Source organism: Ochlerotatus camptorhynchus, unplaced genomic scaffold, assembly GCF_037179485.1.
Source record: "Ochlerotatus camptorhynchus isolate MF236.1 unplaced genomic scaffold, CSIRO-AGI_Acam_v1.1 ptg000183l, whole genome shotgun sequence".
Taxonomy (NCBI): Eukaryota; Metazoa; Arthropoda; class Insecta; order Diptera; family Culicidae; genus Ochlerotatus; species Ochlerotatus camptorhynchus.
In genome coordinates, this window is record NW_027040673.1 from 826847 (window position 1) to 840478 (window position 13632).

General features: G+C 39.1%; 1 protein-coding gene across 1 annotated transcript in view; it reads right to left on the reverse strand.

The window, feature by feature from the left end:
- Positions 1-981: 981 nt before the first annotated feature.
- dally (division abnormally delayed protein) overlaps positions 982-13632 on the reverse strand; it is a 263025-nt gene continuing 250374 nt past the window's right edge. Inside the window, exons 6-8 of the mRNA XM_065223046.1 lie at positions 5842-6055; positions 5641-5776; positions 982-5566 (exon numbers count right to left, since the gene is read on the reverse strand). Of these exons, the coding sequence (XP_065079118.1) occupies positions 5415-5566; positions 5641-5776; positions 5842-6055 (502 nt within the window). The 3' untranslated portion in view covers positions 982-5414. The remainder of the gene's footprint in view (positions 5567-5640; positions 5777-5841; positions 6056-13632) is intronic.

The window sequence follows — 13632 nt, forward strand, 5'->3', positions numbered from 1 at the left end:
TCCACATAAGCCTAGAGCTTCGTTTTTGAAACCTAGTAGTAGTCACATAGTCACTATGAACGGAGTTCCTATTTCCTGGTCAAACCAAGTGAAATATCTTGGATTAATACTTGACCATAAATTAACTTTTAAAGATCACATTGAGGGCATTTAAGCCAAATGTAATAAATATATAAAATGTTTGTATCCTCTTATAAACAGGAAATCCAAACTTTGCCTGACGAATAAACTTCTAATATTTAAACAAGTTTTTAGACCGGCCATGCTTTACGCTGTGCCAATATGGTCTAGTTGCTGCACTACCAGGAAAAAAGCACTTCAAAGGATTCAGAACAAAATTCTGAAAATGATTTTGAAGTTACCTCCCTGGTACAGTACTACCGAGGTACATAGAATTTCGAATGTTGAGACTTTAGAACAAATGTCCAACAAAATAATTAATAATTTCAGGCAAAAATCGTTGCAATCCTCAATTGCAACGATTAATTCCCTTTATACTTAATAAGATTTAGTTTTAGTTTTTAGTTTTAAGATATCAATTGTTATACTGACATGCAGGTTTAAAAAACCTGTTTAAAATACTGAATTGCCAAGACAAGAATAATGTAAAAACACTTAGATATATATCATAACAATTAAGGCTGGTACGTTACTGCAGTAACTGGAGCACCTAGGTTAAAATGAAATGTAATTTATTTTGAATTTGGAACAAATAAAGACTTAAAAAAAAAGAGGTTTTTAACCGGTGGCGAATTATACCGATCACGGTAGATCAGGCCTTGCAATACCTAACATCTAACGTAAGGAATGCGAAATGATAAGAGTGAGGGAGAATGATACTGTTTCGAATAGTGTGGAACATGTTCGGGATGCCAGTTTACCTGCTTTGGGCTAATCCGAAACAGTCAGTTTGAGCTGAAAATCTAAATCGCCGGACGAGGAATGTTCACAATCTTCAACATGCTGTAAAAGACAAAGGACTTTGAATAATATGTTTATTATTTCTCCTCGGTACTCACATTTTCCACATAGGTTCATTCAAATCTACCTATTCTTTTACGCTTCAACATAAGCAAAATAACTCTTTTCAATTTGTTTTTCTTTTACTTGAAATGATTCTTGTTTTATTTTCCTAGTTCCTATAATACAACGTCCTATTAGTTAGTGACCTTCGCTGTTGGTTTTTTGTTTGTTTTATATTACTTTCCAGTTTGCTTCAGTTTTTAATTAAATATATTATTCCTGTTTTCCTGCTGTATTTATTATATAAATACAATTTTCCAACTATTATTTGTTCTGTACGCTGCCTTTAGGTTTTGCACGAGAGTAAAACAATTTCAACTTGCAAGAACAAAGTACTTCTACGCTCTGCCACACGCTTCTGGGGCGTGTATGTACGTTCTCTAACGGATTGTTATTAATGCTTTGTGTGTTTACAGAAAGTATACAGTCAGGCTCCAATGTCACTGCTTTTCCAGCTGCTTCCGCTTGACTGTATCAAAACTATGCTTATTATTTTCTCTTTCTCTCTCTTCTCGCGGAAGTAGGAAAATTTTTACTGATTTTTTTTTATGGAAAAATCAACACCTAAACCTAAAAATTATCACTGGAAGCCAAATGTGGGACCAAAACGAACTACTTCCGAGTTCGGATCGCTGCAGTCGAACGGAAGGGCCGGAGCAGATCGACATTGTACACCTGAAATGATCAAACTCTTTCGCTTGACGTTTGACGACGAAAAATTGATTCATCGGTTCGTATCGTTAAACAACAATTCAATAACAATAAATTATTAGATTTTTCATCTCTTCGTTTCTGCCTACGAAACGACGACCTTCTTGCCTTCCTGCACGAGGTGGGGAAGGGAGGGGATTTTGTGTATTTCTTTTTTACACATTCTCTCATTCCTAGTTTCACGTACCTTATTACACACCTTATAAACTGTTTCTCGCTTCATTTTATGTTCTTCCTTAGCTCAATCACAGATAGTTCAAACACAATCATTTAGTTCTCGCCGGTATTTTTAGCGCCCATCCTTCCTTTCATTCTGTTTCGTTTCGTTTTTGTTTTGTTTTGTTTGCCATTTCACTTATGTTACGATTGGGGGGGAAACAATAGATCTGCACGGCTTTGCTGAGTGTTTTTCATTCTTCTTTTCGTTTGGACCAATTGGTTACTACAGTTTTACACCTCACTTTCTTGGTACATTACCCTATAACATCAAAGTGTGTTAGAAAAAGTTTAACCCATGCAGCAAAATATTAATTGGTTCAGAGTCGATCATTTTGTTTTTCGTTCATCTAGGAGGTTGTGTGTTTTGGTGAAAATGAGTTTTTGATTAGGGAAGCTTCGGTTTAGCATTTTTGTTGTTGTTGTTGTTGTTGAGTGTTCACATTTTTTGGTAACCATCATAATCTTACTTTTGCGAAACTGGAAGGCCTTTCTTTCTTTTGCTTTCTCCTAGATGACGATTGAACAATACCGATTTATTGGTTGTTTGAGTATTGAACGTAATTTGGTAATTAGTTTTTAATTGAAAAACAAAAGTATTCCGGAAGATGAGTTCAATATTGTCTCAGTGGGGGTTATTTTCATTTTATGCTGTTCAACTGCTTATAGTTGGTAAGGAGGCTTCTACGGAGTACCCATTTGGCGTAATACCATTTCATATATGATTTGCTTGACACTTGGCGTTCTGATTCTGCCATCAACAGGAATACTACGTCGCAAATATTTTTATGAAGAAATGCACGATTTTATCACAAGCTCATTTGAACCATGGATTAACATAAGTTTACTTAATCCGTTACCAAGATTTTTGCAACTCAATCCACACAAAGTATCAAAGGATTCTCTGGAATCGACAATAACGTGTTTAATCGCTTTGGTTTTCCTGATTACTCGTAATTCAGAGATGTCATTTTCTGAAAGAAAAGTTGTCACTGCCAGGTTATGGTATTTTGAAAGTTCACAAAAAAGGTCCAGGTATTTTAAATGAGCCCGAAGACTCTCATAGAACGGTATCTATCCGACATTTAGTGATCTTATTGATAAATCGTATAAAGTGCCTCTGAATGAGTACTTTTCATGAGATCCTTAAATAGAGCTTATAAAAAGCTAAGCAAGTAAAACTTAAAATATTTCAAAACTTCTGAACACTGTAATGGTCTTCATTCCAGGGTGTAAAAGGATTGAACAATTTCATCCATCCTCGAATGTCCTTTATTCGTAATGGTGTTTGACAACCTGAAAGAGAGCGTAATACCTAGCTCCGGTTCTCACAAGTTCCTACCTCACGCTTTCTTTAGATCATTTGATTACAATAGACTACCGGCTGAAACATGGACATAGCCAGGGCGATGTTGTCAATCCGACAATAGCAAAGTGACGAGGTTGCGATACGAACACTGGTGCGGTAACCATAGCACGGTGATAGAGGAAATGCTTCGCCAAACCCGAGCGTCTGCTCACCATGGAGGTGGCATCCAGCGGCTGTATAAGAAATGCTTATCCCCGGAAGCTACACCTAAGATGGTAGCCCCTAAGCAAAAGCAAGCAGCTGCTCAATATGAAAGTCTTTCACATTGGTCCTTTGCAGCACTGCCTCTGAAGGTGCCCAGGATACTTAAGTAACAACATTTCTAGCTGATTTAGATTGATTTAGACAAGCTACAGTATGTAATCGATTGTTGGATTTTCACGGCACAAGTAGCAAACATGTCTATACATAAGCTTTTAATAGAAAATTTCACAACACTGTCACGTGACAAAGAATTTGATGAGATTTTAAAAAAATCTCTAACATCGTATTCTCATCCGATGATTGTGAATGAAGAACCTCTGTAAAAATCGCGTGAAATCTTACATTGAAAATGACATTTGCCAACTCTGCGTGAGTTATTATCTGGTTCCTTGGAACCTTCCTATGTGCGCTCATTGTTTGAAAAGAGAAAAATTGAGAATCAAGTAAAATCATATCGAAAAATCGTACATCAAGTGGGTGGAATATCCTCCGCGTTGTCGCCTAAGTAGTCTTATGTACAAATTTTGTTTGCCTATTGAAAAAAAAAACAGCCGCAGCAAAATGAGTCAAACAATTGCCTTCAGTTTCCGACTCGATGAGAATGGAAGTAATTTTTAATACTTTTCACGCCGACAATAGCGGTTTTGTTTCTTCCCTTTTTTTATTTGATAAAATTGAAATTAGTTTCCATATACTTCCATTTGCATCCTCTTTCACTACTACCCTCCGGGTAGGGAAGCCGAGCAGGTTTTTTTTTTACATAATTGTGTTAACTAACAGAGTTTTAAATCAGTTTCTCCGCCTGTCTAAATATCTTAGCACATATATCGGACTATTTACAATTGTTTCCACTAGTGTATTTCTTATCGAAACTGAAAAGTAGATCTGGCTTTTTTTAATTTAAAAGTTCTAACTACAGTACCTTGCTTGCTTGTTATTTTGAGTGTTGTTTTATTTTTCATTCTAGATTGAAGGGGATAAAAACTAGGCTTAGTAGGTGAAATCAGTGGTTATAATCTTTTAGCTAGCTCAATTCTCTTAGTACGAAGCGAGTAAGTATAAAGGATTCAGACCAAAATTAGGAGAGTATACATCATCATCTGCGACTTGTGGCGACTGTTATCGTTTGCGCTTGTACCTAACTAAGTGTATTGTGTGTATCAATTAATTAAATATGGCGACTTGTTTTTTTTTCTGGATGCGATACTACGATAGCTTGTAACTCTAGTAAGGAGGGGGTTGATCGTTAAATTAGGCTCTAAAAATATATATAACTTGGCTTTGCATCAAGCAGGGATAAATGAGATTTGATTGGGTTTTTTTTTTTGCTTTCTTGGTAAAATTTGTACACTTTCACGATTTGTTTGACTCTCTACACGAAATGAAAGAAAACAAAACAATTTCAAGGCGCAAGTAGCTTTAGTATACTTGTTTTCACGAATGTTTTGAGTAGAACAAAGAGTATCAACTTATTGCTTGAGCTTTCTTTTCCTTTCTTCTGCGATCGTAAATTTTTGTTTGTTTGAAATTTGATTTTGGAACGCTGTTCCAAAAATTGCACCCGCTTATGCTGACAACGAGGGGTGTGACTGTCGACCACGCACGTGGCCAAACACATGTACAATTGATTCCCATCATTGCTATACGAATAGATTTGTTATTTCCTAGTAAACTACTTATAATTTTACAATCCTACGATTTGACTTTGACGCGTTACCGAATACAAACACGCACACACGCACGCACGCGGGTGTAGGGCCATGTGCGTGAGTTTCTTTCCGCGATGTTCCTGAATGAAGTAGTTAATGAGACGAAAGAAGCCAACGAGTACGAAAAAGCATGCCCTCCAGGGCGAGGAGCGGCTCATTATTACCTTGGTTCGGGTGCGCTATTAGTGCCTGCTGGTGCCAACCAGAACCGCCAGCAGGAACGCTGTGCACGTCAGTACGCTCGAAATGGAGATTCGGTTAGAGTCATTCGTCTTGCCGGCCACTGGCGTGAAGTTACTGGACGGCACGTTGATGATATCGACACGGCGTGGACCTGTTAAAGAGTAGAGGAGAAGATTTGAGATTTTTCCAACCCAATGTCCACAACTGAAGGTTTTCTACACTTACCCTCTCCTGATCCTGAACCATTCTCGCCGTACTCTTCATCTTCCGGAGATTCGTAGTCCCGATAGGAATCACCAGAACCTTCCGCCATGTCAGATAGCATTTTGTCCGGATCACTCTTGAAGGCGTTGCTTGATACCTAGAGAGGAATTTACAAACAAAATAAATACTTGTCCCTCTAATCAACCAAAGTCAGGGTCGTACCGCTTTCGTAGCCACATTCTTCAGATTGATCAACTTATCGATCAGCATCTGTAACCGACTGTCCCGAGGGAACTGCTCGTTGCTGCTGCTGTATGGCACTTCAGGGTTGTACTTCTGAGACGTGGTAGACACGACATCATGCGTGTAGTCACCGTAGTGCGTACCAGTCCAGCAGTCCTCGTCGTTGTTGTGGTATTCCTCATCGTCGCAAAGACTGTAATGAAAATAAAAATGACCTCATGAACAGGGTGTTCCTATCTTTGCAACTCTAATTAAAAGAGACACGTGGTATCAATCAGCTCTAATAGTACCGCTATTTTGAAACTAGATCTAACCTTGAACTGCCTTGCATTCGCATTTCGCGCCACTCATCAACATCGTCATAAATACGTTCAGCTGATCCCGAACGCACAGCCCCGAGATGTCTGATGTCTAATTAAAATTCCCCTTCAATTAATCAATTGCTAATGGTTTGAAAATTGCGCGCAGAATACACAAACGGTTCGCAATCAATGCCATGGCTGCGCACTGCCAGGCGAGTCAGCCGCCAGCACCCACATTGTGTTGTGTTGGTTGGTTGAATGAAATGCACTTCAAACAGAGAGCAGCGCGTTGATGGGTGTCATAATGGCACTAACTAATAACAATCATTATCATGCAAATAGATGATACGGCGAGAGACACTGCACTGCACTGGCTGCAAAAGTGCGGGTGCAGGTCGCCCAATGCATTACCGAACTGCACCCAGCTGGTAACTGATAGGGATCAATCAACGATAAGTGTATGGATCCCCCTTCTAGTTAGTTCGTCAGTTGAGAATTAATGTTTAATGAAAAATAATCATTTGATTAGCTCAACGTAAGCGTGCTCACGGTGTCTCTTTTTTTCCTTGATTTATTTTCCGTCGATCTTGTTTTCCGTGCTGAGCACCAATGCTACCGACGCCAGGGAGGCAGCTCCCACACCTGGACCCTACCTATCGACCCATCAACTCATGAACCGGGGACCAACGACTTTACTTCCCTTCCGATGGAAGGCGTGATTAGAGATGTTGTGTCTCAGAACATCCCGACTGGGATTGACCCCGACCTGCTGGGGTAGAAGGTATTCACGCTCACTACTACACCATCGGCGCCACTGCTCACGGTGTCTCGGACGGACCTAAATTATTAAAAAAAAATCAGTATCACAGAAACTCTCATGAAACGAAATCTTTGGTGCTCCTCTATCAGTTTATTTATTTATTTATTTATTTATTTGAGAGGGAAAAGCCCACTTCAGAAGGACCAAACCTGCCCCTTCTCAAGTGGGCGGAAAACCTCTTCTTTTCGTATCAACAGCTAGTTTCAAAATGGTTTATTGATTCATATCTATACCAAGGTTGCAAATACTCATTTCAGCTAAAATAATGTTTTTCGAAATAATAAAACCAAAAGATGGTATGATGACATTTTTTACTTGTAACTTACAAGAAGAGGTTACAAAGTATGCGTTTGAAACATAGAACCTGTAAATTTTGCATTCTATGAGTCACAATCAGCGATTTACTGATCGCTGAGTGAGTGAGTGAGTGAGTGAGTGAGTGAGTGAGTGTGTGAAAAATCGCTGATTGTGACTCTCATGAAGTGAAATAAACAGGTTTAATATGTCAAACACATTCTTTGCAACCTCTTCTTGTATCTTGTCTATCCAAAATATGATCATAGCATCTACATAATTATTTCATAATAAAAAAAAACATTGTTTTAGCTGAAATGAGTATTTGCAACCTTGCTCTATACTGATTTGGGCTTTAGGGTTAAGTTGATAGAATCCACAAATGGCCGTAATTATGGTTGTCTTATATTGACACTTCAATTTTTTCCAATATATTTCATTCAATTTCATGAAATATCTTAGACCTACTTGACTAAAAATTAACTTTTAAAGATCACATTGAGGACACCCAGGCCAAATGTAACAAGTATTTAAAAAGTTTGTATTCCCTTATAAACCGGAAATCCAAACTCTATCTGAAGAATAAACTTCTAATATTTAAAGAAGTTTTTAGACCTGCCATGCTTTACGCTGTGGCGAAATGATCTAGTTGATGCACTGCTAGGAAAAAAGTACTTCAAAAGATTCAGAACAATCTTTCGAATAAGATTTTCCTCCCTGGTACAGTACTACCAAGGTACATATAATTTCGAATGTTGAGACTTTAGAACAAATGTCCAACATAAGAATGAATCCTCAATTGCAACGATTAATTCTTTTTATGTTTAGATGAAATTTACTTTTAGTTTTTAGATTTAATATGACAATTGTTATACATACCTGTTTAAAATACAGATTTGCCAAACCAGAAACAATGTAAGCACACTTAGATATATACCATAAAAATTAAGACTGGTTTGTTCGTGTAGTAACTAGAGCACCTAGATTAAAATGACTAGTAATTTAACTTGAATTTGGAAGAAATAAAGTGTTAAAAACAGCTTTGAGTGGGTTGGTTTATTTCCTTTAAATTTCGAAATAAACCAACCCACTCAAAGCTCTTCATAAAGGGATTCCGTTAAGAGGTTCGACAAATTTAAAGGATTGTTAAAAACAACAAAATATATTTCATGTACGAATCTATAGCAACACGTATGCTGCCGTGCAGTAAAACTGTTGGTATAATTTCGTACACGAAATCTTTGGTGGCCTTAGAGCGACTGTTTTTGCTTACTGGGCAGATGCTCTAATTCACCCTTCCCACTAATAAAAACGTCCTTCCCGTGACAACTGCGGAGATGCAGAGGTGTTTTCGGTCAATAGTAACAACGAGTGTCGAGCTAACAATTATTTCCCTTATCAAGATTTGATCTTGAAGAACACTTTAAAACCTTGATAAAAAATTTACTTGGTTAAGGACGTGGCAGTTTGGATTTTATGAGGGTTCTGTAGTCCATGATTTAGACTTGAGACAACTGAGAATGGATTCTAATCCCAAGCCCGATTCACATGGATCTTTGTGCGAATTTCGCTGGATCTAGTCAATCACGGAGAAGTAACTATGGAATTTATGGTCGCAAATGCTCATGCTCATGCTAAAAACATTGATATAGGGGATGATGTGATGGGATTTTCTGAGGTGAAAATTTGTTGGAAATTAAAGGAGACCAGTCGGAGAAATTTCAAAAAAGAATACCCGCATGGTTGATTTCACAACAGATGTCAGTAGTAAAAAACCTGAATTTATCCACCTATGGAGAGACCTGACCCTTCTTACTAAGTCATATTTTTAGCAACTTCCCTGGTGGTATGTCCAGGAGTTGGTCACATATTCATAGGTTTTTGTCATTTATGTTATAAATTCAGAACCTTCACGTTTCTTGTGCAAAAACAGCAGTATACCACAGACGTGATAGGGTTCTGTACCGCTGTGAAAATGTTGTGCCGTTACGTTATGTCCACCATAGAGCTACAAACAACTATACAAAACAAGGATGACGGGATGACGGGATTAAGGAAAATTGGGAGAAAAGAACGGCCATTGCAGAAAATCGGGCTCTTTTAATATCAGGCGTCCTCAGGTGTGCTAAGACGCATTTTAATTAGCTAAGTGCAGTGGTTGCTGTTTTGAACGTGAACCAGGACCCCCATAGCAGTAGCTAGTGTGCGCTAGGGAAATTTAACGTTCAGGACCTCTTTTTATGTTGGACCTTAGGTCATTCGTCAGCACACGGCCGGCTCGTGAAATTGGAAACAGTTTCCGAGCCAAATTGTCAAGGGCCAAACACTGTTATCTGGCCAAACGTAGGCCATAATCGTAAAGGAGTTTTCCCTTCTCGGCTTGACCAAGGAGGCCTTGCCACGGTCGGCCGATCGTGCCAACGAAGGACGACGCCTGCCATCCAGAGATGCCAGATCTACGGAAATCTCCGTAGATCTACGGATTTTACAATTTTTTGCGGAAATACGGATCCGTAGGTAAAATCTACGGAATTCGGTACAGTTTCTACGGATTTTTTTCTTCAGTGTACGTTTCCCTTCAGAATCGAATTTTACAATCTGATTCTGAAGGCAAAGAAGCATAAAATAATATAAACCCTACAACTTGTCAACCGTTTTCTTGCTCACTAGAGTTCTCTACCTCCGTTAGTATTAGTGAGAAGTTTCACTAATACATGCATTTTACTGGTTGAAAATAAAAAAAACAATCCGCTGTCAGTCGAACACTTTGACAGCTGATTTCGTTGTTGAAAATAATAAACAAACCGATTTACAGGGCTGCGCTAGCTAGGTTGTATAAGTGAGATGTTGCGTCGAGAAGTCACTTATCCGCTTTTTGAGTAAACAAACGTCAGACTGTGCGTGAAACATGGCGGCCTTCGTACTATCTCTTCACTCCGTCGAAAGTTCTCATAATATACCAGCCCAGTGGCAGGCGCGTAGGCAGCATGTTATACCGTGACAGCGGGCCCAAAACAGCAAAATAAATTATTTGAGCCCGGGACATGCTGCCTACTGTCAAACGCTGCTGTTGATATAGGCCTTGTCACTGGCCTGTAATATACAGTCAATCTTTGCATGAAGAGAAACATTTTCGACGGTGTCGTGTGAAGGCGAATAAAAGTCATGTCGAGACCAGTCTTGTAAGCGGTCACCGTAGTCGACACATTTTCTGTGATAATCGACTGCCTTTGCTTCCGACACTTGCAAAACAAGCTTTCAAATTACAGTACCAAACTAAAATGTCATACGACACTGTCGCCGAAGACCATCACGGATGTAAGTATTTTAGTTTTTCTCATAATAAGAGCTGCTGATGTTTTGCTTGTGCAAGCAACGATGTCATAGTAATAACCTTTTTTGATCAGAAATGGTTTAATTTACACCAAATTGAGGAATTAGAACGAAATCGTATATGTCATAGAATAGTCATTTGATAATTTTCTTTTTGCTCGAATGTTGTTCTACCGTTTGCGTTATGTAAGAGAGACGACGCTCTCTTCCCCGTCAGCTCGATGATGATCAGGCCTTCAACGTGTTCATCAAAAAGCATGTAATCCATAAGTCGTCGTACTTGTCCGGCTTTATAAAGGAAACTACGATTAAAGCGTGGCTTTCTTATTAGAGTACGACAGCACTGTACCACCGCTACGGGATCACAATTGATCAGATCGCCATAGATGGTCTTGAAACCCCCCTGTAGTGGATCCTCAAATTGAGCTGGAAACCATTGCCGTGGATAATGAGACAGAATCGCTGCTTGGGCAACAGGAAACGCTCCTTTAGAATGAGAACACATGCCTGGAGATCGCTCGCGCGCAAAACAGGGTTCCTCTGTCTTTAATTTATGACGAGCACGGCGAAAAGATAGCTTTTCCTGCCATTTGTTTCGGCCATCTACGGAAATTCAAGCCAGTGGTTCGGGTGACATATTTCATGATGGCATCCAGTGAAACCCGTCGTCAAGACAGGCGTGTGGCCAAACCACATTTGTTGTGTATGACAATGAAAGTTCTCCGGCTTAGAGTTTCCGAAGGCTTGCAATGTACTTTTAAATGCACGGCAACCGCAAACATTACACGTGGACCTTAAGGACCGCCTTATTCATGGAGCAGTGCATTTAGCGAAATCTATCCGTCCTCAAATCAATACCGAATTCAGTACAGTATTGGCAACAAAGGAAGAGAAATTTGTTCACCATGATACGACAATTGGGAAAGCCTACGATCTTCATCACACTCAGTGCAAGTGAGATGAAGTGGCCCCATTTGTTGAATCTCCTACATCGATTGTCAGAAGGACACAATGGCAATGACTTAATAGATCCTATCCAGGAATTGACTGCACTACAAAGAGCAACTCTGATGAATGATGATCCAGTCACGTGCTGCGTGTAATTCAACAAGCTGGTTGCCACGATTGAATTTCAGCACCGTGGAAGTCCTCACGCGCACATCTTGCTATGGCTGAACAAGGATCCCCGGGAAGCAATCAGTAAAAGTATGCCAAAAACTACAGGTGCAACAGTATCATGCTATTCATGCCAGTACTACTATCGGCCCTTTTCAGGGCCACCAAGATTTCCCAAAAGAGCTAAATTTCTGAACATGTCCCAACTTAAATTCATATCAAAAGCTTCTTTTCAGGACAATCATATTCATACTAAAGAGTATAAACAGAGAGAACCCCACTCAAATTCCTATTCCTACACAAAACACAAGTTCTGCTGCAGTTAACAAATAACATTTTTTATATAGAGACTACGTAGTCCGACGTCACCATTCGTACAACCCCAGAGGGCTATCTCTAGTATTTTTTTTTTCAAAAGTTCTTTCATCGATTTATCATTTAACGTAAAGTATCACATTAGAGCTAAAAAAATAACAGCTTCGACAAAAAAAAAAATCCGTAGAAATCCGTAGATTTTAATAAGTCTACGGAATTGCATAGAAAAAAATCTGGCATCTCTGCTGCCATCCCATCGTCCAGCAACGCCCGCTGGCCCGTCATCCGCTCGTTTCACCAATCTGGCGAGAGTTCCGGACGCACAGTAGGACAGGAGTCACTGTGTCGGCCATCCCGATTCACCATCATCGGCAGCAGCGGTATGTACCGGTACAGTAAACAACGCGATTAGGCTACACGACACATATTACACGAAATTATGAACACAGAACAATACGCACATAATACAGAAAGTGGCGAATAAATGCGTTTAAAGAAAAGTGAAAGTTCTTCGTTTTTGTATCACGAAACCCTCTGATTACCCGGTAGCTAGCCGACCCTGGGTGTTCCGGAGCTTGCTCTTGTCGCCTGAGTCGACCGGGTGCTGTATGTTTGATCTCCGAGTAGGTACCCGAGCAAAGCTGAAGATCAAATTGAAATCAAAATTTGCTGTTATGATGTAACTTATTTTGAATACTCCAGTTGATCTCATTTTGGTTGACTTAACGGTTAACACAGTAAAAATGAGAGCAACATTTTACACTGTTGAAGCAAACGGAAAACTAATACTGCTTTCAATGAAATCAATTTGTTTACTGATTTTGCATTCATAATGTTTAACTGAATACGGGCCTGGAGTAAATGGTTACCATTTATGTTTCTCAAGCTGAAAGACTTGGGCTCCAACCTCACCCCGGGCAAGTCACGAATGACCTAAAATGTGTTTAACAAATCAAATAAACAATAATCATTAGTTCAACGACAGATGAATTTCAATTAAATTTTAAACAAGACGTAAACAGCAGAACTTCAAGTTAAGTTGCTTTCATTTAAAAAGTTTTGACTGCATAATGAAAGCACAATATGATATCAGACTTATGTCGCAACATTTGAAATCAAAATGAGTTTTCATTATGATAGCAACTGCACACTTTAATATCGATTTGCTTTCATGTTGTTAACCGAATTTGCACGGGTAGTTGGTGAGTGCTGAGTTCTTACATCAGTTAAAATGTACACACGTTGTTAACGCTAGATTTGGCATACATTTACACGATGTTTGATGTAAATTTAATCACAATACCGCAGAAATCAGCAATGTAGGATGGTAATAACCCAACTAACAATTTTAGCTGCAGATAAGCTTATACAGCCAAAATTTGTCTTATGCAGCTAATTTTTGCTTGCATTAGCTGGTCGGCAGCTAAAAGTGTTTGTTGGGAAGATCAAAACCCTTACGTTGTATCCGCGGGATCGTATAAGTCGTCTGATTTTACGTCCACTATGCTATGTTGAATTATACCAGGTATACGATCCCGCGAATACAACTTATATTATTATTATTATTTATGAGTTAGAAAACAAAGTGGC